The following is a 27,227-nucleotide window of genomic DNA, read 5'->3' as shown; positions in this document are numbered from 1 at the left end:
TTATCAGGTTTATGCTGTAGTAGTTGCATTCCCTCTATTGTAGCGTTTCGGTTCTCATCCTTAAAGCAGCTATTTAGTGTTGTGAACATTATTAAAAACCTGGCATAGCCCGTGCCCTGCTCGCTCTCTGTCAAAATCTAAAAGGAGGAGGAGTTAATGAGCTTTGAGCAGAGACACTGACGTGGGATTATTTGGGATGGAGCAGAGATTACAGACCTCGTCCCCTCAAGTGGCTTATGGTGAACAACGCGAGCGACGCAGTGAAACCTGCGAGAGGTAAACGCACCGGCTACGGGGCAGGGAAGACGGGGTAAAACAAGGCTGGTCTCCTTGGCAGTCCTGGCATGGTCGAAAAATCTCTCTCAAGGTGAGGACCTTTTTTTTGGATTATCCGTTCAGCCTCACAATTATAGCAGGTACTTTTAATCCCTCCCATGATAAGTGAAGAAACAAGACAGTAATCATGTACAGCAGTACCATGATGGGAATTTCCAAACACAAGCATATGAGCAGAGTCTGAAATTTGCGTGGCTGGACAAGGGAGAAATACTCTGGCATGTTCATTTTCTGCTGAACTACTAGTTAATATCCTAAATCTACTCAATAACCCTCTGAGATTTGATGAAAAAACTCAATAATGGGAAACTAACTATAGACTTGTTATTCACATAAATATGTATAATATCAGATATAAACTCTATAAATAGATTTTCAGATCTGGTTAATTTTTTTGTCCAAAAAAGTTAGATGTGAATTTTCCATTTCGTTAGCATAACACAGACCAGTCAGCAAGAGTAACGCTTAATTAGCGTTTTAAATGATCAGGAGAAATACTCAAAATCACATTGAAATTTATTCATTCTTCAATTTTACGTCATGATAGTTGTCTACGTTTAGATTTCCTTTATAAAATACACGTATTGAAATAATATTTGAATGCATATGCGATTTTACAAGGGTTACATTTGCGCCCCCTGCTGTTGGAATGGAAACAATCACCAGAATTTGTGCCTTTTTATTTTTTGATCTGCGCCCCGTTTGAAAAGTGTAACATTTCCACTGAAATGTAAGGGGCGGGGTACAGTAGCGTCCTTGACTAGATTTTTCTTGTAAAATTGCAATCCTTGTTTAAATCATTGAAGCAGTGTAGCTGAGCCATCTCTGCCGGCAGAGCGGCATTCATTGCATACAAACTACGTTGTGATATTTAGTAGAAAATGGCTACTCTTTTCTCCTAATGTTATAACGGTGCAAATCGAAGAAACTGTGGTAAAGATGCACTATATGGTCAAAAGTATTGGGACACCTGGCTATTACACCTACAGGAACATTCATGACATCCCATCCTAAATCTATAGGCATAAATATGGAGTTGGTCTCCCCTTTGCAGCTATAACAGCTGCCACTCTTCTGGGGAGGCTTTCCAGTGTGTCTGGGGGAATTTTTGCCCACTCAACCAGAAGAGCATTTGTGAGGTCAGACACTGATGTTGGACCTGAAGGCCTGGCTTGCAATCTCTGTTCCAGTTCATTCCATAGATGTTCAGTGGGGTTGAGGTCAGTGCTCTGTGCAGGCCAGTCAAGTTCTTCCACACCAAACTCACCCAACTTTGCCTTTATGGTCCTTGCTTTGTGCACCGGGGCACAGTCATGCTGGAACAGAAAAGGACCTTCCTCAAACCGTTCCCACAAAGCTGGAAGCATAGAATTGTCCGAAATCTCCTGCTATGCTACAGCATTAAGAGTTTCCCTTCACTGGAGCTAAGGGGCCTGGCCCAACCCCTGAGAAACAACCTCACACCATTATCCCTCCTCCACCAAACTTTAGTTTCTGTCGTTCCTAAATGCTTCCACTTTTCAATAATACCCTTTACAGTAGACCATGGAAGGAAGAAGGGAGGGAAGAAATGTCATGAACTGACTTACTGCAGAGGTGGCTGATTGTATAGATGGTGCTTGATTTTGCACAGCTGTGCCAGCGGGTCTTAATGAGACACCTGGATCCAATGCTTAAGTGGTGAGTCCCAGTACCTTTGTCCTATTATTATTATTATTATTGTCACGATCGTGGGCGTGCTGAGCGGCGATCGTGCGGGTAAGCGGGTAAGGAACAGGCAAACAGGTCCAAATCGGGGCAAAACTAGGGGTTTATTCTGGGAACTGGGAACAGGGAACATCTAACACCAACGAGCATAACCTAACCACAACTAACCACAATGACGGACGACGGGAACAGGTAAGACCAGCACTTAAATAGGACGTTACTAATCAAAATAAGCAGACACAGATGATCAGGGAAGCACACGTGGGTAATCAGGGGGCGTGGCACACACGAGGAGCGGACGAGCCAGGCATGGCAATTATCCATCCATCCATCCATCCATCCATTTTCCAAACCGCTTATCCTATTGGGTCGCGGGGGGTCTGGAGCCTATCCCGGAAGCAATGGAGGAAACCCCATGACGACATGGGGAGAACATGCACACTCCACACACATGTGGCCCAGGCAGGGACTCGAACCCAGGTCCCAGAGGTGTGAGGCAACAGTGCTAACCACTGCACCACCATGCCACCCCTATTATTATTATTATTATTATTTTTATTATTATTAACAATAATAATATTATTAATATTATTATTAATATTATTTGGTTTAAAGGCACATAACTAAAGATACTGCCACAGACTTTTATATAACAATAAATTAGGTGTTTGTTTAAAGTTCACTTAATTAATTCTAATATGTAAATAATTGGAATGTACTTTGATTAGTCAGTTTTTACCACATGGAGTTACTCGGTAAGTGAACTAGGCTGTACTACAGTTTTCACCATGAGTATACAGGCCGGTGTCTCTGATCATCACGGGTGCGACCCCTGCGTCCCGCAGGCCTGACTCAGATCCTGACTGCGGTGCTGTGTGAGATGGAGCCCTTCATCAGGAGAGGTCTCAGAGGAGCTGACCTCCAGCCCAGCCTGCTTAATGCCCCCTGCCTCCAGTCTCTGCTGAAGGTCAGCGGTCTGCAGATCCACTAATTGATTCCTTCATATTTGCTGATACTTTGTGACCAGATATGTGTATTAGAAACCCCAGCTGAGCACTGTACTGTAGAGACCCACAGAATGGTGACACTCTGAAGGGGCTCTGGTACCAGTGGTATCCCGGAACATTACAGCTGTGATCCCTTAATCAAAATAGAATCAGATGATTTTAAAAATCTATCTCTTCAGCTTGATTATTGCACTCTTCTCCAAAGCTGAAGGTCTAATGCTGAGTTCCATTTGAACTTGGAAATTCTGAGCTCCTAGTCGGAAATGTGGATTGGAACACCCCCGTAGTTGGAATTCCTACTCGGAAAGTCGGAGGAATCTACACAACCCTGAACTCAGAATTCAAGATGGCTCCGCCCTTCACCAACAGAAGCTAAAGCTGTAGTTATATACTGTTTATTAGTACTTCAGTCCTATATGTGGCTCATTAAATCAGTCGTACACACAGTACTGTCCAGCCTACATCTGTGGACGTGTTACTACAGTGTTTTAGGTGCAAAATATCGCGTAATGTGTTGTTATCAACTGATATTGCTAACAAGAGTTAACAATGAACCAGACTAGAACTGAGGCCTGATTTCGAAAGCAGGTTTTCTTGCTTAGCCAGATAACTTGTCAGACTTAAGGTAGCCTCGACTAAATGTAAGTGAACGAAGATAAAGGCCATTTAAACTGGAGTACCTTAACTCTGACAAGTTATCCGGCTAAGTAAGAAATCCTGCTTTTTGAAACAGGTCTCTGGTATTGCTAAATTGCTGGGCTTCCCGACTTGTTGAACTGGAACTCAGTTAACATGGACAGTGATGTGATTCCCAGCGCCGACTTCCAACCTCTAAGGTTAATGAAATACAGAGAGACAGACCAGTGACTGTGTGCCCCTCCCCCAGGTGTATGAGATCCTTCAGCAGCACACATGGAGTAGCCCATTGCCACAGCTGCTTCATGCCTCCACACTCTCCCAGCAGGTGGGCGTGAGCACATCGACCTCCCGGGAGGCCCGGTTAGGGATCACGTCCCATTTCTCCCCCATGCCAGTGGACCTTGGTCACCTGTGATTTTTTTTATCAGAGGTGGACATTTCAGGTCCAGAAAGTAAAAATCCAGACCAGGATTTTGTTTCAACCAACCAACTGAGCGTTATGAGTCTCAGTCACAGAGGACTCAACTGGTTGGTTGAAACAAAATCTTGGTCTGGATTTTTAATTTTTGGACCTGAAATGTCCACCTCTAGTATTTTAGTTTATTATTTATCATTTTAATTTTTACTAGATTTTATGTGCTAATTCCGTACCTTTCCATCCTCCACACTGGCTATGCTCAGTTGAATTTCGTAGTGTAAGACCCCCCCGTGACAGAATAGCCTTTAGCTGAAGCTTCTGGCCACGTCACACTTGATGAGTCCTTTTCCAGACGATGACAGACCTTCGAGGCCTGACAGCGCCCTCTTCTGACGCTAAGGAGCTCTGCGGCCTGCTGGCTGGCCCCGGTCTGCAGGTGCGTGACGTGGTCCGTGTCGGGACCGTAGGATGAACAGTGCATCTGCCTGACACCCATCACCTTCAATCCTCCCCCCTCTAGGCACTACTGTTCTCCCACGACATGGTGGCCCAGAAGAAATATGCCCCCGTACTGCCCCCAGTGCCCGATGACCTGCCCACCAATGAAGAGGCCATGAGGATCGTACGAATGGTCAAGAACCACCAGCCCTTGGTGAGGATGCATCCCCAGTCCCCGATACAGGCGCATCCTTGACCTGTTAGCACGTTTATGGGATGTCCACGCACCTTACCCTGTACGTCAGTGTTTCCCAAGCCAGTTCTAAAGGCCCCAAGACAGTCAAACATGCCTGGCATTCTGTGTTCTCGATTGATTGGTTCTGGTGCACCGAGAGCTGGGAAGGAGCAGAAATGTGGACGGTCTGGGGTCCCTGACGCCTGGCTTGGGAAACATTGCTCTGCATGAACAAAACCTTACAAAATCAGACACATAATCTTGTCATATGCTTCTGTTTGCTAATTGACTTTCCTGCTATTTATTTGTACCGCGTGGATTTAGAGCACAAACCTATTTGAAGTAATATTCGGTCAGATGCCACGCCCATAAACAGGCCGAAGACACACCCCTTTCCAAGAATTCCTTTTTTTATCTGAAGGGGGCGACGATAAGGAGGGATGAGGTGACAGGGGAGATCTTCGTGGCCAGGGTGATCCATGGAGGACTTGCCAGTCGAAGCGGTCGGTTGTTCACGCCACATGTAGCATTTCGTCCTGCGGGATGGGGGGATGAGGGGTTGTAACCCCTTCGATACATCAAAATAATCATGTTTTCTCATAAATGGGCGGAACCCTCAACCCCCCCAATATTCATACCAAAGTTACGCCCTTGTGTGTCTGATATGGTGAGAACTGTGACACCTGAGTGAGTTTGTATGTTTGAGAACAGAAAGCTGAGGCCATGTACTAGACATCTGTGTGTGTGTGTGTGTGTGTGTGTGTGCGTGTGGTCCAGGTATACCTTACCTTGTGGGGACCCATTTTTTTTTTAACCTTATGGGAAAACTCTATTTTATAACGCGACTGCAATGGAAAAACTAAAAATGCAAAAAACTCCTGTGTTTGTGTTTACTTATGGTTATGATTAGGGCTGGGTAGGGGTTAAGGTTGTCATAGTTAGCGTTAGCATTTTTCCCATAGAAATGAATGAGCGGTCCCAAAAAAGATATGATTACACGACCTTGTGTGTTTGTGTGTGTGTGTATGTATGTGTGTGTGTGTGTGTGTGTGTGTGTGTATGTGTGTGTCTGGCAGGTCTGCTGAACCCAGGCGACAGACTGATGGAGGTGAACCAGCAGCCCGTGAGGGGAATGAGCCCGGAGGAGATCATACGGATCCTGGTGAGGGTCCCAGGAGTGCATGTCGCACACACAGCCACACGCATGTTCTGAGGGCAGAAGGAACAATAATTGGTTCAGGGAGATAACCAATCAAATTGTAGAGGTGGTGGGTCCAATCAACTAGAGGAGGTGGGACCAACCAATAAGATTGGCCACGCCTCCTCTAGTTGCTTTGACCCACCTCCTGTACAATTTGATTGGTTATCACTCTGAACCAATCACTGTTCCTTCTGCCTTTAGAACATTTTTGTGTAAGTAAAATTGGACAAAATGTATGCGGTCATGCTAATCATCTCTCTTACGTGTGCCACCTGCAGGCCAGCTGCCAAGGTACAGTCATGTTTAAACTAGTTCCCAAGATAGACAAACCAGGCAACCAGCAAGCCACGGTAAGCAGCCCTTCATCCCGAACCTGCATATATTGCCCAGAACACCGTCAGTGGAATGTACCATTTTTTAAATTATTGTCTATTTGTGAATCTTCCATAACCCCTTATACAGTGTTGGGCTGCCTTAAGCCTTTTTATACAGCTTTGTAAGTGTCCCAGAACATCTGCATAAAATCACCACTCGTGAGTAAATTTTCCTGTGCTGTCATTGTTCCCCTTTTCTTTGGGCCCCAGCTGTTTGTGCAGGCGATGGTGGACTACACCCCCCAGCAGGACCCTGCCATCCCCTGCGCCGAAGCCGGCATACAGTTCTGCAGGGGTGATGTGCTGGAAGTTGTCGACCAGACAGACGCCCTCTGGTGGCAGGCAAGGAAACTGCCAGGAGCACCAGGCTGTGCCGGCCTCATCCCCTCCATTGGTCAGCTAACGAGGTAGCTGTAGGGGGACACTGGGGCTCCTCTCCACCGCAATATGAGAGTGTAAACATAGAGCTTTCCCTCTTTCACTTAACTGCATGCTGAACTCCAAAGCTTTAAAAAGTAACAGATTTTTAAATCATAATATATGTCATTAAGTGTTTATTTAAGCCTGTCTGACTGAATTCTACGCTGGTTTCTGTACCCAGGAAGCAGAAGGAGACCTGTTGGTCGCAGTCTTTGCGAGCGCTGAGCTGGTTCAGCAGCTGTGAGTAGATTGCAGTCAGCAGTAGCCCAGCTGGCCCAGATGTCCTTAGTCCCTTGTGTCTTGGATGTTCAGACAGACACTCGGCTCCTGTCAGTGATGCTAACCAATGAATGGTGTCTATCAGTACGAGAACGTCCCTTTGACTTGTGATCTGACATGTAAAAACAAATCAAGGGTCCTTAGCACACATTAAAACCAGCTGTTCTTTTTGTTTTTCTCTTGGCGATCGAAAGTGAACTTTGTCGACGATGGTGAGTATGACCATATTAACTGGGATTCTAGTACAGGTGCCCCCGCTAGGAAGAGAATGGTATTGCACCTGTGAAAATGTGACCAGCATAATACAAGTTTTACATTCCCTCAAGTTTGAATGTGTGAATCGATATTTATGCTGCGTGGCGCAGTGGTCAGCACTGTTGTTTCACACTTCTGGGACCAGGGTTCGTGTCTGAACCATGGAGTTTGGGGTCATGAGGCCTCTTAGTACTCTGGTTTCCCCCCACGGCCCAAAAACATGGTGAACGTAATTGGAGTTGCCAAATCGTCCATGTGCCCCGTTATGGGTCGGCGCACCATGCTGGGTTGTTCCCTGCCTTGTGTCTGTAGGCTCTGGACGCCCCTGTGACACTGAAGAGGACAAGCAGGTATAGAAGATGGATGGATGGATGGATGGACGTTTATGCTGAAAGTAAACAAAAAGTCCACTCTGTTCACCCTAATTGATAGTTGCCATCTATCTTCTTTCTTTTCCCTTCAGAAGAAGACATGATAGCCATTGATGACAAGTGCGTTGAAACAGGTAAAGAGCGACCCACCTGAATGTCCACTGTCAGCTTTCAGTTCCGGATGTCTTCATACTCATAGTCATTCATACCAGACATTCAGCAGAGACTGAATGCACAGGTGATGTGTGGCTCAGTGTGTGTCCATATCCGGAAGGTTGTGTGTTCCAGACCCATGTTTGGCAGAATGCCCATATTACCACAGGTCCCTTGAGCAAGGCCCTTAACCCCAGCTCCTCCTGGCTGCTGGATGCTGACTCAGCTCCCTGACCACAAGCTTTCCTCGCTTGTATGTTGCTTTGGACAAAAGCATCCGCCAAAGAAATGTAATAAAATGTAATTTTACTTTTATTTTACAGATGAAGAGGTTTTTGAATCTGGTAAATATTGACTTTAAATTTGTCATTTCAGTAAATAATCTGCTCTTGGTCATATATATAAAGATATATATATAAAGATATATATATAAAGATATATATATATAAAGTTTACCTCTGTTTGTAATTACGTAGATCTGTAACACTTGTGGAATAGAATGGATTAACCAGAAACAAAATAATGCAGTGAATGTGTTTTACAAATTTTCTGTCATTTTTAAATGTACCTTCTGTCACAATCAAATGTCTCTTTGGAACTCAAGAGGAACTCAAAGAAGGTAAACGTATAGTGTTTTCTATACATTTCCAACATACTGCTCTATTCCCTGTGAAATCTCTATGTGGTCAGTTCGCATCACTCTCTGACCTGCTTCTGCATTACAGACGACGGTGAATTCAGCTGCAGTGCAGAGGGTTTCTACATAGGTACAGTATGCTGACAGAGCGTCTCGGGCCACCTGCCTTGCATCTGCCATGCGTCTGCCGTGTCTCACTGCCAGTAGACTATACTTACTGTCAAAAGCCGGTTTGTTAAGTGGCCCTGCAAACAGAATCAAGTGACTGAGTCTAAATATATACAGCATACAGGCAGGATATAGAGGTTCAGTTACATAAACAGCCAAGATGCCTGATTTAAGCAGTTTTATTTTAATTTGATTACCGTGACATATGTGACAGTTCCAGCATTTCGGAGACAGCTGCCCTTCTGGGCTGTTCCTGCACTAGAGTGTCTACAGTTTGCAGAGATGAAATGATGGATGGATGGATGGATAGATAGATACTGAAATTACTGATGCCATCTTATAAGAGAAGCATCTGACCATCACTGCACATACGAATCACACCGCTTATTCATAACTGTGTTTATAGAGACTCTGCAATCCGCTATCAGCTTCCATCCTCCAGCATGCTTTCCTGGACCATTTTGTCCTACTGGTGGGGGGGGGGGGGGTTCAGTCGGACAGCCCTGCATGACTGCATATCTTCTAAGTATGCCAATTGTTGCATTTCATGCGTGCCGACGGACTGGGCTACCCCAGCGGGTTTCCGCCGCAGCCAGCGTCTATGTCGGAGGAAGGCCCGCGGCTGTGTCCATCATTCTCGCTCCCCCTTCCCCCCCCGGAGCATCTCCAGTGCTCCGACTCCCCCATACATAGAGGTAGTGCGGTATCAGCGCCACCTGCAGGACAGGCACCGCCTCATCGCTCTCGTGGGTGAGCCCCTGCTCATTGTATGACACATGTCATCGTCCAGTGCTTCACAGCCCCCCGCCATGACTCACACCGAATGTGTCCCTCCCCCAGGTCCTTCTGGCGTTGGGGTCAATGAGCTTAGAAGAAGGCTGATCGAAACCCAGCCCAAGACTTTCCGAGGGCCAGTGCCACGTATGTGTACAGCATCCTGGGGTTTGACCTCTGACCTTTTATGCGCCACTAAGCGGTAGATTGCCCCATCAGACCCTGCAACGAGGTATTTAACCTGAACATCAGGGTAAACCTGCTTTGAGCAGAAGCCATTAGCGGTCTAGTGTACCATCAGAGGGGTGTTTGACGTGATGTATCACATGTGAAGATCTTCACCTGTGACCCACTGGGCTGACTGGGTTTGACTTGTTCTGTTACCCCTTGCCAGACACGACGCGGCCGCCAAAGAACTACGAGGAGCCTGGCCAGGAGTATCACTTCATCAGCAGAAGCCAGTTTGACGGCATGGTGGACAGCCAGAGGTCACCATCCCACCTTCCTCTCTTCTCCACTCCTCCATTTCTGGCTCAGGTTGTCTGTCTTTTCCAAGCCTCATCCTCTCCTCTTTCCATCTCGGTTGGGATTAGATTTCTGGAATACGGGCACCACAAAGGCCACCTCTATGGCACCAGCTTTGACGCCATTGCAGACGTTCTGGACAGGGGGATGGTTTGTGTCGTCGACATTGATCCACAGGTGAGCGGTGCAGGGGTCTACCTGGGCCGTAATGGGGCCACACTATAACAGGACCACGCTACAACGGGGCCACGGCCTAAGGACCCGTGCCGTATTGGGAGCATGCAGTAATAGGACCACACTGTAATGGGGCTATGTTGTAACAGGGCCTCCTTTTAATGGGGCCATGCCGAGATGGGGGCAAAGCCGTAACAGGACCATGCCATAAGGGGGCTATGCCATAGAGGGCACCATGGTTTTTAATAGCCAGCTTTAACCATCAGGCGATCCAGCTGGTGAAGACCCAAGAGCTCTGGGGGTATGTTGTGTTCGTCAAACCGCCCAGCGTCGTCTCCCTCAGGCAAACGAGGAAGAATGCACAAGTGCTCACCAGTTACTATGTTAACCGCCCATTCAAGGTGAGCCGCATGACTAGTCGAAGTTTGCACAATCATTTTTAATGATTATTGCTAATAAGACGAAAGACAGAAACAATGTGATTTTTAATCAACTCGGTTATGGTGTAACATCTTGCTAGGAGTCCTTGTCCTGGACGGTGCTGTAGCATTTCACTGGTGCTGTCATTTCCTGCTCCAGGATGAAGATTTCCAGGAGATGGTGGACATGGGAAGGAAGATGGAGGTTCAGTACGGACATCTGTTTGACTATGTGCTGGTTAACGACAGACTGCTGGACGCCTGCATGGAGCTGCTCTCGGCTGTGCGGAGGGCCCAGGATGAGCCCCAGTGGGTACCTGCTCTCTGGGTGTCATCCGCTGACCGGCCCTGAGGGAAACCATGGCGATAAGAAGGGGGGGGGGGGGGGGGCATCGGAGGACATGGACAAAGAGGACAAAATGTGAGGCAAAATGGCAGCTTTGCAGAGGACGGATTGTAACATGGTTTATTTCTGTGTGGGGGGTCAAAACGAAGTGTGAAAGTGACAAAAGGGAGGATGAATGGAAGAGTGGAGGGTGGAAGAAGCTAAAGGAGATTTTAGGAGCATAACACTCAGGATGGATGGTCTCACCTGGGCAGAAAGCATAAAGCGCATACAGAATGGGGAAATGGAAAAATACAATATCCATCCATCCATCCCTTATATCCCATATTTCCTATGCAGGGTTGTGGGCATTCGGAGTCTATCCCAAAAACTGGCATGACACTCACACTTTCAGACTCTCATGCCCACGCAAGAAATCTTCCGGCAAACTATATTAATCCATTATAAATCTAAAATTAGCTAGATGAAAAGTTTTGGGGTAGTTTGCAAACCCTACAGACTATTTACAAGGTAATAAAACTCTTACATACATGCAAATGTGCAGACTTGTTTTGAATTGAAAATCTCACTCCAGCCAACTGGCGAAAGTTGGCAACCCTGCCAGCACAGGATGTGAAATTCATAATTAAATAACTATAAATACAATAGTATAGGTTACTTAAATATATCCTAGACCTGGATAATATTGGACAATAAATCACAGTGCATTTAATAACTTTAACGATGCGACAGAAAAACTCTCTCGGCTCCCACGTGACCCGGACCAAGTGAGATACAAGGATCTTACGTTCATGAGATATTGTGTAATATTTAAACGCTGAACATTAATAATGCATCCCTGTAATATTAAAGTATCGTACTTCACTGTCTTCAACCACTTTAAACGCTATTTTCACTATAGTATGTATTTTAGAGCTCTTAATTGCACTATCCTTTAAGGTGAATGTTTTAAATAATGCTGATTATTTTTGTAGTTTACAGTTAAAGATTTGATTAAACCACCAGGAATTTGTTTTCGGGCATCATATTGAATACGCGACACTGGAAAGGGAAACGATATTCAATTTAAACAGTATCCTGCTAGCAAAATTGCTTAGAAAAACGATTTACCCTGTGACCCAATGCTAGATAAATGGTTTTAAGATACATCGATTGGTGCGTAGAGAGATGAAAGTACGTATGGAGAGACGCGAAAAAGGGATTTACACGCTGTGTGTGGATAATGCGCGAGAGCATCTGACACGGAAGTAAATGGGGGACGGAGCCTGTAAACAAAGGCATGCTTTCGGAGCGGGGCACAGATTTGTATACATTTTCATGTGCTGACTTTTATTATTTTATCTTATTTTAAGGTGATTTTGTCATTTTTATAAATCCTAATTTTTCGTTCGTATTCTGAACGCAATCTCCGGCTCAGTATTATGGACAGTGAAAACACGAAGGTAAATGGCAAAGCGAGTTAGTATGTGAGCTGATGCGAAGATCCTCATGGATAATGTAGTCGCTTTGAAATAGTTTGTTTTACTAACGTTTTAGCTACACTCGCATAATGAAGGGTAATATTTTAAACGATCATCTCATCCTAGAAAACGGAGACATACGTTCGGTTGAAATGTTCTCGATAAAAAAATGTAACGCTTTTTGAAAATATTTGTAACTGGGAAAATATTCTGCATGTAGGAGTTGCAATATTATAATTGAGCTATTTTAAACGTTATTTTTGCCAATATTGTAGAAATGTACGTAAGTTAAAGGTGTATCCCCGTTAACATTTATTATTAATTTTGAAAGTATTGAAATAAGTGTGTTACTGCTTCTGTTTAACAATAACTGGGTGACCGAATCCCCAACAAAAAACGTAGAAATTGTGGATTTGGGTGATCAACAGAAAAGCTCCAGTGTTGGAATATTGTACTTACTCTGATGTCCAGGTTTTCTGAAGGGTATCTACAAACTCACCAATGATTTTAACTCTTAATTCCTACACAGGGAAAAGGGAGACGGCGCCGGGACGTCCCACGGCTGCCCTCTGTAAGTGCCGTATAATTTGTGCTAAAGGAAAATTTACTCAAACATCATTAATTTCTTCCTGTTTGTTTAGCAAATTCCTTCTCCCTGAATTTATCCCAGTCTAAATGCCCGTGTAACTCTTTATTTGTGTCAATATCTGGAATTTCGTCTTGAAAATGACGGAGATCAGACACAGTCTGAGATATTCCACCATATCAGCAATTAAAACGATGTAGGTCGTACTACGTACCAAACATGGGGGGATTTGGCTCTGTTTCCACCAACAGGGGCGTAACTATTAATTCTGAGCCCCCTGACATAATGTGACTGTACCCCACCCACCCAATTTTCCATATAATTTAAAATAGTCAAGGGCCCCTGTAAAGTTCACGGCCCCCTGCATTTGCTGGGGTCTCCAGGCCCCTACTATGCCCCTGAACACCATATCGACTTCAGTGTCAGTAATTAAAACAATGCGAGGGGCCACACACGGGGGGGGGGCTTTGGCTATGTTTGACCACAGAATGCTGCAGTACTGGCGGCTCTCCCCTCGACTGTGTCCTTAAACCTTCAGAGGAATTTGCCTTGGTAATCCCTTGCTTGGAAAGTGTAACTCGGTGTGGATTTGGCTCAGCATTAAGCAGGGTTTACACCTCTCACCAAATGGGGTCAATTCTGTCCCCAGCCCCCCCATTTCCAGGCAGAACCAAGAAGGGAGGTGGTGAGTAACGTGCCTCTTCTGCTGCTCCTGCATTCCCTGGGCTGGCGTTTAGGGAGTCTTGGGGGTAGTGCACCCTTTGGCGTCTGTTGGGCCTCCGCGGCTCAGACACTGGAATGGATGAAGGTTTAAAACAGAGAGTTTTTAACTCCCCGCTGGTAGATACCTTCCTGTGGAATTGGGGCCATATAAAACCGTAATTCATTACTGTTAATTAGTGAAAGCCCAGGCATTACGATACATTAGGTGTATTTCAGAATGAGAGTGAATGGTGTGGTATTTTTTTTTAATGGTGATCAAATCTCCATCTCTTAATAATGCATGTATTGACAAGTGCGTTGTGTTTCACGGAAATGGCTTTTGGTTCAGGTGTTGCACTGGATCAATGCGGTTTAATGCCTGTTTTTTCCCCCTGTTTTATTTTGCTGTCTCTCAGTATTATATGCCAAGTGCTGGTGTTGAATTACTATTGGGGTTGAAAAAGTTTTGGGAATTTTCAAAGTTAGAAACTTTCCATGGGAATTAATGGACATGAATTGGAAATTTACAAAATGACAGGTTAGCTTTTAGCAGAGAACTTAAATGTAGTTAAAATAACATCTTTACACTAATAGTGATATCATTGTGTTACCAAGTGCTTTTAAGTTATGTGTGTGCAAATGCACGTCAAAATAAGCATGAAAATGCACTGCTTACAAGCAATATTCTGTGTCGTATTATTCATACAGTTTGCTTTCTTTGCCGTATCTGACAGTATTTCCCAAATTCCTCAGGTTAGTTTCCCATGCAAAGTTTCTGCCCCTTTGCAAGCCGAATTACCACACTAAGTTTCTCTGACATTTGGAGTGAATTGCTTTAATACTTTATTTCAGCTTCTCTCTGCTCATAACTCTGCACGTACCACATCAGTGAACTTATCCCCCTTTATTCCGCTTGGTCTTTTCAGCGTCAGCCACGCGCTTTGCCCCCAGTGCCGAGGTGAGTCTCAAATGCTATATGAACTGTCTGCAGGGATGTGGTGAACACAGAATGTTGTGAATCATGGCTTCAAGACCTCTTCTGGGCGTGAGCCTTCTGAAGTGTGCTTACAGCCTCTGTCACGCTCTGTGAAAGGGGCCAGCAGACTCGTCCAAGAATCTCAGTCTCAAAAAATACAGATAAATAACTCCAATCCAGTAAATATATTTGGGATGTCTGCTATCCCTTATGTTACTTTTGAGCCCATCCTCCCATGTGCTGCTTTGCCAGGGAGCCTAAAGGCAAACATCTGGAGAAAAAATAAAAGTTTTACGCCAGGAAGTCATTTGAAGGGTAGTTTCACTGACATAGCTGTGACATTGATGGTATTTATGAGGTCTGGTTGGTTCAGGCTGATTCAGCATTTAACCCAGTCAGGCCAATGATCTTGCCTGGAGAGCTATGTCAAGTTTAAGAAGGGTGACACTCCTGTGCTGGACGTCATCACGGAGAGAGAGAGTCAGAGGAGTGTTCACAGGTGACACAGGATGAAAAGGCTTATGGGTAGTTTGTTGGTGTGGTACCCTTGAACTTTAATATAAATCATATAGATGCTATTAGTAAATTTATTTGCATGACTTCTTTATAGCACAGCCCATTTATGCTAAAATTATTCACTAAAGCATTTAATTCTTGTAAATTAACTTTCATTGGAGCACAACAGTCAACAACAGTGTTTCTTGAGTGGAAGAGGTCCCTGTGCTGAAATTCTGTCCTGGCTTCTCCCTGCCTGCTTCTGCCCTCCTCATGCTATTGATGCGTTTCTCTCTCTCTCTCTCTCTCTCTCTCTCCCCCCCTCTCATTTTTCATGTTTGTGGACAACTGAAGCGAAGACACTGGAGGTGAGTTTGGTGCCCAGGGCCAGGACCTGATCACCATGTCTCATCAGACAGTGAAAATCCTGCGGTATTTGTGTTGCATTTTATTACTGAGGCACCATTCAGGAAGGTCGAGGACGTCACTGGTTTTCACCCTACCCCTGTAGACGGGTAGCTAGTTGAATTACCTCCTGTAGACTGCAGGAGTCCTGAAACCCGATGAGCTCCCTAAAGCCCCATCGTCCTCGTCGTGTGACTTTTGGTTTTATTGCACCTTTCGATTTGCAGTTTGTCGCTTTATTTCTTCAGACGAAATGCGACTCGCCAAAACCCGCAGGAAGAAGCAGAAAAGGGAGGCCAGTGAAGCAGGAGATGCAGAGGGTGGGTTATGAAAACAGTGCATGGTGATGGTTTAGATTAAAGGCATCCTCATACTGGCCTTATGATGCGTTTGTAGAATATTCAGTGCACATTCATAAAGCATTCATAGAACATTCATAAATGGCATGTAAATATACCTTAACATTCTAACATATCTTTAAAATACATTAACAACAAACATATGATAACAAACTGTATAATTATACAGTCATATGTTAAGGTATGTTAGGGTGTTAAGGCATGCTTAGTGTTTATGAAGGTTCTACGACTGCATTATGAAGGCGCACTGAATGTAAACCATTACCAAATGTGTGTAACTTATTAATAAAGGAAATTATGTCATTCACTTACATTATACGTATTATATATGATATGCAAAAGTCCCACTGAAACTATATATCACATGATTTTTCCTTTGGAATGAACTTAGATATTTATGATGTTTGTCTTGCTGGTGCAGAACCAGGGGTGGAAATGGATCGAGTTACCAATGGAAGGCAGTCTGAAAGCCAGGAGCCCCTCACTCCAGAACACCAAGAAGTCGCTCCACACAGGAGGAGGAAGAAGAAGAAGATGCAAGCCATTGGTAACTGGGCCTTCTTAAGCTTCTGGTCAACTCACGATTGGATTTCTAAGTTAATTCTGGACAGAAGATCTCCACCCAATATGATATTGGAGTTTTTTCTTTATTTATATATAAGGTTATATACTTGGATGGTGTCTGTTTTCTGAACCCCTAGACCAGTGTATCCCAACCGGGTGCTTTTGGGCCCACAGACATTCCACGTTTTTGCTCCCTGCCAGATGGTCCACATTTCTGCTCCCTCCTTGTTCCCAGCCAGGAGCTAGGAGGGAGCAAAAATGTGGACTGTCTGCGGGTCCCCAAGGACCGGGTTGGGAAAAACTTCCCTAGACGATACTTTAACTCTGTTCACAGATGTGGATGAAGACAACCTAGTGAATGGGGATGGCGAAGGGCATCACACAGATGGGGAGGAACTGACCCGGAAAAACAGGAAAACGAAGTGAGCGCCTGGGGTTCAGAGATCCTACTAATGAGCAAGTTCCTCCGAGCAGGCCAGAGAGAATGTTCACCTCTCTCCACAGGAAGCCCAAAATGGCTGAGCTGCAGTATGCGAGTGATCTTGACGTGCAAGATGACGACATCGTAACGGATGTCCAGGCACCAGTCACCCAGATTTCTCTGTTTTCAGCCCCGACTGGCCATAGCCAGCCTGTCAGCAAAGTGTTTGTGGAGAGGAGCAGTGAGTGTGCACTCCAGTGCCGCCCTACAATACACCATTGGCGATTCTGTTGTGTGTCCCTGTGTTTGGTCACTGGGGAAACGCTGGCCGACACTGATGATAGGCTTTGCTGCTCCGGGTGCTTAGGACGGTTCCAGGCCGCAGACCGCTTTGACCTGGGCGGGTCCATTGGCCAGGTGGAGGACTACATGGAGGTGAGACCCTTGTGGAGCACCAGGGACGTGGCCATGAAGGTGCACAGTGGATTCAGGTGAACGACAAAGAGCAGATGTTCTGGGCTGGGGACTGTGTTGGCTTTTACTCAGTGAGTGATGGGGTGTTCGTCAAAAGATTGTACTTGTGGTCTTGGCAAGATCAGTTTTGCTAACTTGCCTTCCAAGAACAAACTTGGGCCACAATGAATCATGGGATTGGTCCCATTCAGCGAGGATGCAACTTATGTATCCATGATATTTGGGGCAGAGCAAGAGCAACATCTGGGGATTTTTACCGCCCTCTGTACTTCCGTTCTTGAGTATTGGAACTGGTCTTCGGCAACGGAAGATAACATAAAATGGGTACACGAGAACACAAGTATGGTGAAGTACACATATGTGACCCATCACCACGAAATGAGTCTTATGCGTGCAGTTCTACCAGTGCGACTTAAGACTCATTTCGTGGCGACGGGTCACATATTAGGAAATACCCATTGAGTGTGTATCGGAGTGTCCCCTTATCCCCCCATCTTCCTGCAGAGTAATGGGACTCTTCTCACATGGGTTCTTGGCGGGTTATGCGGTATGGAACATTATCACGGTGTACGTCCTGGCCGGCGACCAGCTCACGGCCTTGCCCAACTTGCTCCAGCAATACCACATGCTCGCCTACCCATCCCAGTCCCTCCTATACCTCCTGCTGTCCATCAGCATCATCTCCACCTTCGACAGGTCTGTGGCCTTACATTTACTCCCGTGTTGCTCATGTGCTGTAGACATGGCTGACATAGCTGCGAAATGGCAGACTAGCACTAAACTGCACAGTATATGACTCGTTTGCGTCTGCATTAGCATTAGCATTGCATCTCCTTTGTCTGCATTAGCATTAGCATTGCATCTCCTTTGTCTGCATTAGCATCAGCATTGCATCTCCTTATCCTACTGCCTTGTTCGCCTCCCCTGGTACAGGGTGAACCTGGCTGAGGCTTCAGCGGCCCTCAGGAGTTTCCTCACTCTGGACCCCGCAGCACTTTCCTCCTTCTGTGAGTGTCATACGGGCTGCTCAAGCTGGAAGTCCTTCATAACATGGCCAGCACTATGAGCGGCCATCTCAATCCTACAAAAATCCTAGGAAAACACTGCATGTTCTTAGTCATATAATAGGAATTTGTTAATTCTTTATGAAGGTAACAGTGGTTTTCACTAAGGCGCTACTTTTTTGCACTGTACATATTCTAACTCCAGTTGACTGGACACCCTATAACTCCCCCCCCCCTTCTACCCAGTGTACTTTGCAGCACTGATCCTCTCACTCAGCCAGCAGATGGCCAGCGACCGCATCAACCTCTATCCCACCAGCAATGAGACCTTGTGGTGAGCTAAGCCCTTGCTAACGCGGTTTGGGGGTGGCCAGTGCCCCCACCCATGTAGGGATCATCCAGACCTTGTTAAGTATGCAGGGTTACAGTGAGCTGCTTCTGAGATGTGGCTCAGCCAGTGGTAAGAGTGGGGAGTCCAGGTAATTTGTTTCAGTGCTTATGTCCTACTTACAAAGATCCAGAACTGTTGAAATATGGCAGACAGATGCATCAGAAGGATAGTGCAGATGCCCCTTTCCTGCCATTAAGTTTGATTTCAGCTGTGCTTTGTAGTAGAAGCTTGAATGAATGGGTGAGATTATCATGTATTGGTTTGTGTAACCCACTTTCTGATAGTTACTATTGGAGTAAACCAAGTAAGGAGTAATAGAGCAGCATAGTACTGTCCTGTAGTATAATGCATCAGTGCATGGGAGTGTAATTACATGTGAAGGTGGGTGCACCAATGTCTCTGCAGGCCCCCAGGCTCTGAGCTCCAAGTCCTACAGCCATGGATTGTGGTGAACCTAGTGGTGGCTGTACTGGTCAGTCTGGCCTGGATCTTCATCTCCACTAGGCATGATGTGGACTTCACTGAGGGTGAGTGCTCCCTCTGGAGGAGACAGCGGGGTACTGCAGGATGGTGATGATGGTGGTTTGGGTAGAACTGGCTGTGTATGAATTTGTGCATGTTCTCTGCTAATGCCGAAAATACTGGAAGAGGATGCTGCATTAATCTTTAAGTTCTTTACCATCTCTTTACTTTAATATTTACCAGTGTATTTTCTCCAGTTTGTTTTTTTGTATTGTCCCAGCTTCCAGTAAAATATAACTGGCTACTCTTACTAATTTTCTCTGGCAGAATTCTTATTGGCAATGGATGTGGACGGCTGTATAAGACAGGAAGAGAAACCAGAGGTCCTTGCCTGAAGGAGTTTTCTGTCCAGCTTTCTTCCTGCTCATTTCGGATAATTTCCACCATATTCTAAATACTTGTTTCTCAGCGTATCGCTGAAACGATATAAAGGTTTTACCCAAAGTGTTTATTCGGGTGCTTTTAAGAAACTGTTTTTGCGCCTGTAAACTGTATATATGCTTTTTGGTGCACTGAGTAAATCTCTTAAAAAAATACAGTATTGCCCTAATTTTGAAGCTGTAGTTTTTTTTTGTCAATATTGTGTTACATTTACCACATTAACCTTACCAGCCAGGAAAATAAAATGACCAAAACAGTATCGCAGTATCGCAAAGCATGCTAAACTGAGCACAAAGTTCTGTAATGTCCATTTGTTTTCATAACCACTTATCCAGTATTCTGTCAAGGTGAGCATGGAGCCGGTGCCTGGCAGTGGGGACAGAATTGCCATGTCATCGTACGGTACACACGGGGCAATTCAGAAATGGCAATTCACCTACGGATGATAACATGTAACGTCGTTTTTAACTGTATACTCAACAAAAGTGTGAAAACATCATGAGCGTTATACAATAATACATTACTGACAAATAATTGAAGGTTGTCTAAATTGTTAAATATACCAACAGCAGGTCACCTTTTTTGTTAGCGGGGAGTTATTGACACAGGTTTGTATTTTAGGAAAGCAGCAATCGAATAAGTTGACCGCTGACAAATGTTGGCTATTAATAATACATCGAGTGAATGCATAATTTTTCGTTTATTTATTTCAACGATCTTATTACCATCTGGAGGACAACATGTCCGAAGAGGAAACACGAGATAATACTTTTGCGTTTATGACATAAATCAAGTTTAAATAATTTATGGTCAGTTTTTCGCAGCAATGGTTGCAATTTACAAATCAGTGTTCCCTCATTTTATTAGTCTTATCAGGATATGTGTTTTAAAGCACGTGTTACGTGTGTAGTTATGTAAATCTATTGAGGCAAATAACGCGTGTGACAATGATTTCGTCAGAGCCATACAGTCATAACTGCGTGGGCATCAACCCCTCTTCACAAACTAAACATTTCGGATTGGCCATCAAGGATATTCTAGCATCCCCATACGAACATAACCGTGGTTTTGTTGCAAAGTTTTGTTTACTCTTCGGGTACACTTACTTTCCTGCTCCCTAGTCCGCTATTCTATATGGAAATAATCGATATGATCGGCAATGTATTGGTGTAGCCTTAATAAGGCCAGTTAATAGATCACCGAACTTTCAAACATTAGTGGTAGACGTGGTACGTGTTGGTTTAGAAAGAAGGACTTTGTTGCTCTCGCAGTTTTAATTGTAATTTGACTGAAATAACTATGTTGGACTTTGCCATTTTTGCTGTGACGTTTGTGATTATCCTGGTCGGAGCAGTTCTCTACTTGTACCCGGTAAGGTTCTGGAAACGCCTCACTAAAACGATCGGATCCGAAGAATGATTGAGAATCAAGCTCGATCTCCTGTTAACCAGTTTTTTGCCATCGACCCTCATTCTATCTATATTATTATTGCCGCGAAGGTTGAATGAATGTTAGGCTGTTTTTGGCTTCCTTAAATCTGTATCTGTTAAGTGGGCGTCTGTTCACATTCATAATAAACTGGCTTGGAATTGACAATCTGAAATAGTTGTAAAACGCCTTGCGGTAAAACTTGAATAGCAAACTTCAAGCTGTATTGCTGTACACAAGGTTCTCTGATATTATAGTGATTATGTAATTTATACATTTTAAACTTCAGACATCCAGAACAGCTTCTGGGATTCCGGGTCTCACTCCGACAGAGGAGAAGTACGTATGATAATATATTTTTTGACGCTGCACATGTATTTATCTGCATGCATTTAACATTCATCACTTCCTTTTCCCAGGGATGGGAATCTGCAGGACATCGTGAACAAGGGCAGCCTCCATGAATTCCTGGTTAGCCTGCACGATCGCTTCGGACCTGCAGCGTCTTTCTGGTTCGGCCGGCGACCTGTGGTCAGCCTCGGCTCTGTCGATCTACTCCGGCAGCATATTAACCCCAACCGCACAAGTGAGCACAAAAAATTGTTTTAGTGGATTACAGATTATATTACCTTAGGCTGTACTGTCCTTAAGAATAAAGTGACTGTTTCTGTTGTTTTTGGGGCTTTTATCTCCCTCACTCAGCGGATTCTTTCGAAACAATGCTGAAATCATTACTGGGATACCAGTCAGGGCTGGGAGGGGGAGTGACGGAGACATTATTGAGAAAGAAAGTATATGAGAGTGCCATTGACCAAACCCTGGAGAAAAACTACCCTCTCTTGTTAAAGGTATGTCCTCCACGACCACTGGCTTCCTTCTAAGGTATCGAGAAGTTTCCATAGTAAACACAATTCACTAAATCATTATCAGCAACACAACACCCCCATCCCCAAGTTACATGATTCAAAGAAGACTTTATTGCTGATTTGGTTTAATCCCTTTCCTGTGCTTAGCTAGTGGAGGAGCTTGTGGAGAAGTGGCAGTCCTTTCCAGAGTCCCAGCACACACCCCTGTATGCTCACCTTCTGGGACTGGCCATGAAGTGTGTCACTCAGCTCGCCATGGGTGACCGTTTCCGTGACGACGCGGAGGTCATCCATTTCCGCAGGAACCACGAAGCGGTCCGTACGTGTATGTTCACCTGTGCCATTTTGGAGTTGAGCTCCATACGTTTTCCTCACTCTTTCATTTCCTGGTGCCAGCAGATCTGGTCTGAGATTGGAAAGGGGTACCTGGACGGATCTCTGGAGAAGAGTTCCAGCCGCAAGAAGCACTTTGAAGATGGTGAGTACGCTGCTTCATCCTATACACAAGTGCAACATGATTCCAAGCTACGCCGACGGCCCGACTGACGATGTCACGTCTGTGTGTGGACGTGCACTCCGCAGCTCTGTCAGAGATGGAGGCCGTGCTGAAGTCTGTGGTGAAGGAGCGGAAGGGAAAAGAGTTCAGTCAGCTGGCATTTGTGGATGCTCTGCTGAAGGCCAACCTTACGGAGAGGCAGGTAAGCTGTCAAAGGAATGTACCTCACAGGGCAGGCTGGTTGAAGATCACTGGTATTTCTTGCACGTTTGTTTTGACATTTTTCACTTTGTTTCTACAGGTGATGGAGGACAGCATGGTCTTTACCCTGGCCGGATCTGTCATCACTGCCAACTGTGAGAGTCTAGTTCACCCTGCACTCCTAGTGCCCAGGCCTTTGTAATGTATCGCTTCTATTCTCCACCAATCAGCTGTAGGTGTCTTAGCAGTATTGGCCAATCAGATTCTAAGGTTTTTTGTATCTTGATACCTTCCCAGTGTGCATTTGGGCTGTGCACTTCCTGTCGACATCACAGGAAGTGCAGGAGAAGCTGTACAGGGAGCTGAAGGAGGTCCTTGGGAAGGAACGTCTTTCCTTGGAAAATATTTCTAAGCTGACGTAAGTCCTGAGTTGTACCTGGAACATGGTCTGCAGTAGGGTGACCCTGCTGGGGTGAGGGTGTAAAATTTATTTATTGAGACCCCTAAAGTATGTTTGTCTTTGCTATGACAGGTATTGCCGGCAGGTTCTGAACGAGACCGTGCGGACCGCCAAACTGACTCCGGTTGCAGCTCGGCTCCAGGACGTGGAGGGGAAAGTAGACCAGCATGTCATTCCAAAAGAGGTATTACCCCCAAACTCACTGACGGCAACCTTTATTTCCTCTATGTTTAAACATTCCACATCTGCACAGTCTTACTCACCCAACAGTCATGTGCAGTTTACATGAACCGCCTTCCACATGTGGTTACTTTGTGATGATTCATCCATATGAATAAAAAAAAAAACGATAGTGAGATTGTTCAGTTAATTGCAGCAGTCAGTAAGCAAGTCACACACATTGATGTCTTTATTGTTACATATGATGCCCTTAAAATGATACACACCATTAAGATATCCTTGTTCCAGGCCTTAAAGTGTATGAAGTAGTCTACCTCACACTAATAATTAGTCCTGTCCATTCCCTTTAGGCAGCCTCACAGGAATATTACCCCTCAGTCTAATGGTTATGGTTGGATTATCAGTAAGCAGGATGAGTTTGTGAGCTTTGCTGTGTCTTCGCTCTTATTTGGGTGGAGAAGAGGTTGCTTTCTAATCTAGGGAATTGCATGTGATTAGTGCTAATTAATTTCATACTTACGGGATTACTGACCCTGACCAGTATGCCCTTACCTAAATAAAGGGGCTTGGAAAAGGTGGCGTGTTTGAAATGGAAAAGGAAAAATATGCTGTATGTACAGCCGTGGCCAAAAGTTTTGAGAATGACACAAATATTAATTTTCATAAAGTCTGCTGCCTCAGTTTTTATGACAGCAATCTGCATAAACTCCAGAATGTTATGGAGAGTGATCAGATGAATTGCGATTAATTGCAAAGTCCCTCTTTGCCATGAAAATGAACTTAATCCCAAAAAGCCCATTTCCAATGAATTTTAACCCTGCCACAAAAGGACTTGCTGACATCATTTCAGTGATTCTCTCGTTATCACAGATGCGAGTGTTGATAAGGACAAGGTTGGAGATCTATCTGTCATGCTGATTGAGTTAGAATAGCAGACTGGATGCTTTAAGAAGAGGGTGGTGCTTGAAATCATTGTTCTTCCTCTGTTAACCGTGGTTACCGGCAAGGAAACACATGCGGTTATCATTGCTTTGCACAGAAAGGGCTTCACATGCAAGGATATTGCTGCTAGTAAGATTGCATCTAAATCAACCATTTATCTGATCAAGGAGAGAGGTTCAGTTGTTGTGAAGAGGGGTTCAAGGCTCCTAAGAAAGTCCAGCAAGCACCAGGACCGTCTCCTAAAATTTGATACTTCTGCGGGGTTGAGACACCACCAGCACAGAGCTTAGCCAGGAATGGCAGCAGGCAGGTGTGAGTGCATCTGCACATGATATTCTGCAAAAGGTACCAGGATTGGACTGCTGAGGACTGGGGTAAAGTCATTTTCTCTGATGAATCCCCTTTCCGATTGTACCAAAACATCCTCCGAGAGCAACTTCTCCCAACCATCCAAGAACAGTTTGGTGATGAACACTGCCTTTCCTAGCATGATGGAGCACCGTGCCATAAGGCAAGAGTGATAACTAAGTGGCTCCGGGATCAAAACATCGACATTTTGGGTCCATGGCCAGGAAACTCCCGAAACCTTAATCCCATTGAGAACTTGTGGTCAAACCTCAAGAGGCGGGTGGACAAAAACCCACAAATTCTGACAAACTCCAAGCATTGATTTATGTGACAATGGGCTGCCATCAGTCCGGAATTGGCTCAGAAGTTGATTGACAGCAGTCAGGGCGAATCGCTGAGGTCTTGAAAAAGATGGGCCAACACTGCAAATATTGCCTATTTGCATAAACTTACTGTAATTGTCAATGAATGCCTTTCACACTTATGAAATGCTTGTAATCATACTTCTGTATACCATAGAAACATCTGACAATATGACCTCCAAACACAGAAGCAGCATCGTCATTCTCAAAACTTTTGAGCACCACTGTAATACCTGGGAAGCCAGTATGCTTCCTCAGTGGGCCAATCGGCTTTCAGCTTCATGATTCAGGGGTACTACTTGCCTTCCAGCTCGAGCAGTGTGTGTTCTGTGGGGGGTGCTTTATAATGCTCTGTGTTGGTCTGCATTTAGACTCTCGTAATCTATGCTCTGGGCGTGGTCCTGCAGGATGCTGACACCTGGGCTCTCCCGTACAGGTAGCGTATATGCTGCACAAATATCCGTAAAACTATGCTGTATTTAGTATAATGTAGCATTTTTAGCAGCTCGGACTTTCCACATTGACTTTAACATTTATATAATTTTTCTTGTGAGAGTTTTGCTTACACAAAATTGTTCTGAGGACAGAATAAAAAAAGACTGGTTCAGAGAGAACCAATCCGAATACAGAGGAGTGTGTCCAAGACATCTAATTGGTTGGACCCGCCTCCTCTTGTTGCTTAGACCTACTCTATAATTTGATTGGTTCAGAGAGTTAACCAATCATTTTTCATTCTGCCCTCAAAACATTTTTGGGTCAGTAAAACTCCCTAAAATGGCTTATTTTAGTGACTCCCTGCCCAACTGTAGTTCAGCTTGTTCTCACCCTTTTCATTAAGGTTTAATCCAGACAGATTCGAAGAGGAAGGAGTGAGGAAGAGCTTTTCCCTGCTGGGCTTCTCTGGGAATCAGGCCTGTCCTGAGCTCAGGTAAAAAGAAAAAAAAAACATTAAAAATAGGGGATGGGCCTAAGGACAGTAATTGATCTGTTGCCAAACCTATGACTTCTGCCCTTGTCGGATATAGTTCTCTTATTTCCAATGCTTTGCTTTTCTACTAAGCAGTCATTTACTGGCACTTATTCTGAAGAGCTGATTGATCTATTCTTAATATAAACTAATGAATTTTTGCAAACTCGTAACCATGCATGAGCAGGTTTAGCTATTAGTCAGACTTTAGAAGACATATGGTTGAGATTGATGGCAATGATACCTATGGCTTACAGTTTTATTAAGTCAACGGTTCAGCAGTCTTGGCCGCCTGGTAATATGATTTCGAAAAGCCAGCGGCGATGGCAGCGTTGGATGGCAGGAGAGGCCCCCTAGTGCACATCTGACACAAGGACCAGCAAACGTCAGTCACTCCAAGTCATGGAGGAGAGTGTGATGTGTCTTTACCCCCAGGTTTGCATACACGGTGGCCACGGTCCTCCTCAACACCTTGGTCCGCAGGCTTCGACTCCACCAGGCTGAGAGACAGGTGGTGGAGGCCAGATATGAGCTGGTGTCCACTCCGAAGGACGATACCTGGGTCACACTGAGCAAGAGAAGCTAGTGGCTGATTTGTGCTACAGCTCTGTGTGGAGAACTTCAGGCTCCACCCCTGTTCTAGATCTAGTTTAACAGGAAATGGTTCTGATGTTGGATTTGGGGAATGGGCTGCTACCATATTGGTTTATGAAGATTGACATCAGAGTACATTGAATTTTGACAAAAGAAGTTCAGGTAAGTATTTTAACCAGGGTGCACCTGCTGGTGGAGACGCCTGCTTGCATCATCTCTGAGGAACCTTCTGTACTAATGGCTCATCTGAACTTCCACAATTTGATATCAGCTCCAGCTCTTAAAAATATGAACTGAATGGCTCCTAAAACACTTTACTTTGACTTGTACGTCACTGTATTTGAGCGTTTTTGATAATAAACAGTTCTGCGCCTTCACTTTCCCCCATTTATATAACATTTTGCAAAATAAGCACATAGATTAACGTATAAATGTACATATATACTATCCAGAAAACTTATGTTTAGCTCTGGTAATCACGTGCTTCAAGGGTTAAATGTACATGTTTAAAAAATGAATCTTGATTAAGTCAATGGATTCCTGAAATATCTTAAAATGTGGTGAATGTATTTTAGGTTTTTTTTTAAATGGGTGCTACTAAATTTCCCCCCAGATTTCTGCACTTCTGTTGTTTATAATAGAAGGGGACTCTCTTTTATTGATTGGAATGGGTGGGGGGTGATTTTAAGGTTGTCATGACAACTGCAACGCCAGGCTGCACGTGAGCGCCGCACTTAAGACTTCTTTTGACATTTGCGAGTGCAGCG

The 27,227-nt window shown here is 44.7% G+C and overlaps 3 protein-coding genes across 8 annotated transcripts; all 3 read left to right on the top strand.

The window, feature by feature from the left end:
* The first annotated feature begins 49 nt into the window (after positions 1–49).
* LOC125725148 (MAGUK p55 subfamily member 4-like) lies at positions 50–11,407 on the top strand. The gene is made up of 17 exons (XM_049001771.1): positions 50–276; positions 2,889–3,010; positions 3,937–4,014; positions 4,460–4,543; positions 4,628–4,759; positions 5,202–5,283; positions 5,857–5,942; positions 6,260–6,331; positions 6,566–6,762; positions 6,957–7,015; positions 7,249–7,336; positions 9,000–9,388; positions 9,479–9,559; positions 9,807–9,900; positions 10,006–10,114; positions 10,378–10,512; positions 10,691–11,407. Exons 1-17 carry the CDS (start codon positions 237–239, stop codon positions 10,880–10,882), a joined length of 2,040 nt encoding a protein of 679 aa, XP_048857728.1. The 5' UTR covers positions 50–236; the 3' UTR covers positions 10,883–11,407.
* Positions 11,408–12,129: 722 nt separating this feature from the next.
* LOC125725147 (transmembrane protein 237A-like) lies at positions 12,130–19,792 on the top strand. 5 transcript variants are annotated; one of them, XM_049001765.1, is made up of 15 exons: positions 12,130–12,318; positions 12,866–12,907; positions 13,572–13,607; positions 14,551–14,582; positions 15,450–15,463; positions 15,749–15,820; positions 16,281–16,406; positions 16,758–16,845; positions 16,928–17,085; positions 17,212–17,335; positions 17,823–18,014; positions 18,252–18,325; positions 18,569–18,656; positions 19,119–19,240; positions 19,503–19,792. In XM_049001765.1, the coding sequence occupies exons 1-15, from the start codon at positions 12,298–12,300 to the stop codon at positions 19,568–19,570; spliced, it is 1,257 nt and encodes a 418-aa protein (XP_048857722.1). In that variant the 5' UTR covers positions 12,130–12,297; the 3' UTR covers positions 19,571–19,792. The 5 variants fall into 5 exon arrangements, with proteins under 5 accessions (XP_048857722.1, XP_048857723.1, XP_048857726.1 ...); XM_049001766.1 differs by lacking the exon at positions 13,572–13,607; XM_049001769.1 differs by lacking the exon at positions 13,572–13,607 and having other exon boundaries at positions 14,477–14,582; positions 14,996–15,463.
* Positions 19,793–19,930: 138 nt separating this feature from the next.
* LOC125725146 (cytochrome P450 20A1) lies at positions 19,931–26,837 on the top strand. Of its 2 annotated transcripts, XM_049001764.1 has the most exons (13): positions 19,931–20,987; positions 21,334–21,383; positions 21,464–21,630; positions 21,747–21,892; positions 22,058–22,225; positions 22,310–22,388; positions 22,493–22,608; positions 22,708–22,762; positions 22,905–23,025; positions 23,140–23,251; positions 25,271–25,335; positions 25,738–25,827; positions 26,302–26,837. In XM_049001764.1, exons 1-13 carry the CDS (start codon positions 20,916–20,918, stop codon positions 26,450–26,452), a joined length of 1,392 nt encoding a protein of 463 aa, XP_048857721.1. In that variant the 5' UTR covers positions 19,931–20,915; the 3' UTR covers positions 26,453–26,837. The 2 variants fall into 2 exon arrangements, with proteins under 2 accessions (XP_048857721.1, XP_048857720.1); XM_049001763.1 differs by having other exon boundaries at positions 22,058–22,388.
* Positions 26,838–27,227: the final 390 nt, after the last annotated feature.

Source organism: Brienomyrus brachyistius, unplaced genomic scaffold (assembly GCF_023856365.1).
Source record: "Brienomyrus brachyistius isolate T26 unplaced genomic scaffold, BBRACH_0.4 scaffold62, whole genome shotgun sequence".
Taxonomy (NCBI): Eukaryota; Metazoa; Chordata; class Actinopteri; order Osteoglossiformes; family Mormyridae; genus Brienomyrus; species Brienomyrus brachyistius.
This window is presented reverse-complemented; position numbering and strand designations above follow the sequence as displayed.

Coding starts and splice junctions, on each gene's coding strand:
- LOC125725146 (XM_049001763.1), top strand. CDS start 20,916: ATGTTGGACTTTGCCATTTTTGCTGTGACGTTTGTGATTATCCTGGTC. Junction 22,389..22,492: donor CAAGAAGCACTTTGAAGATG/GTGAGTACGCTG, acceptor TGCACTCCGCAG/CTCTGTCAGAGATGGAGGCC. Junction 23,026..23,139: donor GAAAATATTTCTAAGCTGAC/GTAAGTCCTGAG, acceptor TTGCTATGACAG/GTATTGCCGGCAGGTTCTGA.
- LOC125725147 (XM_049001765.1), top strand. CDS start 12,298: ATGGACAGTGAAAACACGAAG. Junction 12,319..12,865: donor TGGACAGTGAAAACACGAAG/GTAAATGGCAAA, acceptor ATTCCTACACAG/GGAAAAGGGAGACGGCGCCG. Junction 19,241..19,502: donor TGATGTGGACTTCACTGAGG/GTGAGTGCTCCC, acceptor TTTCTCTGGCAG/AATTCTTATTGGCAATGGAT.
- LOC125725148 (XM_049001771.1), top strand. CDS start 237: ATGGTGAACAACGCGAGCGACGCAGTGAAACCTGCGAGAG. Junction 3,011..3,936: donor GCCTCCAGTCTCTGCTGAAG/GTCAGCGGTCTG, acceptor CCCCTCCCCCAG/GTGTATGAGATCCTTCAGCA. Junction 7,016..7,248: donor GCTGAGCTGGTTCAGCAGCT/GTGAGTAGATTG, acceptor GGCGATCGAAAG/TGAACTTTGTCGACGATGGT.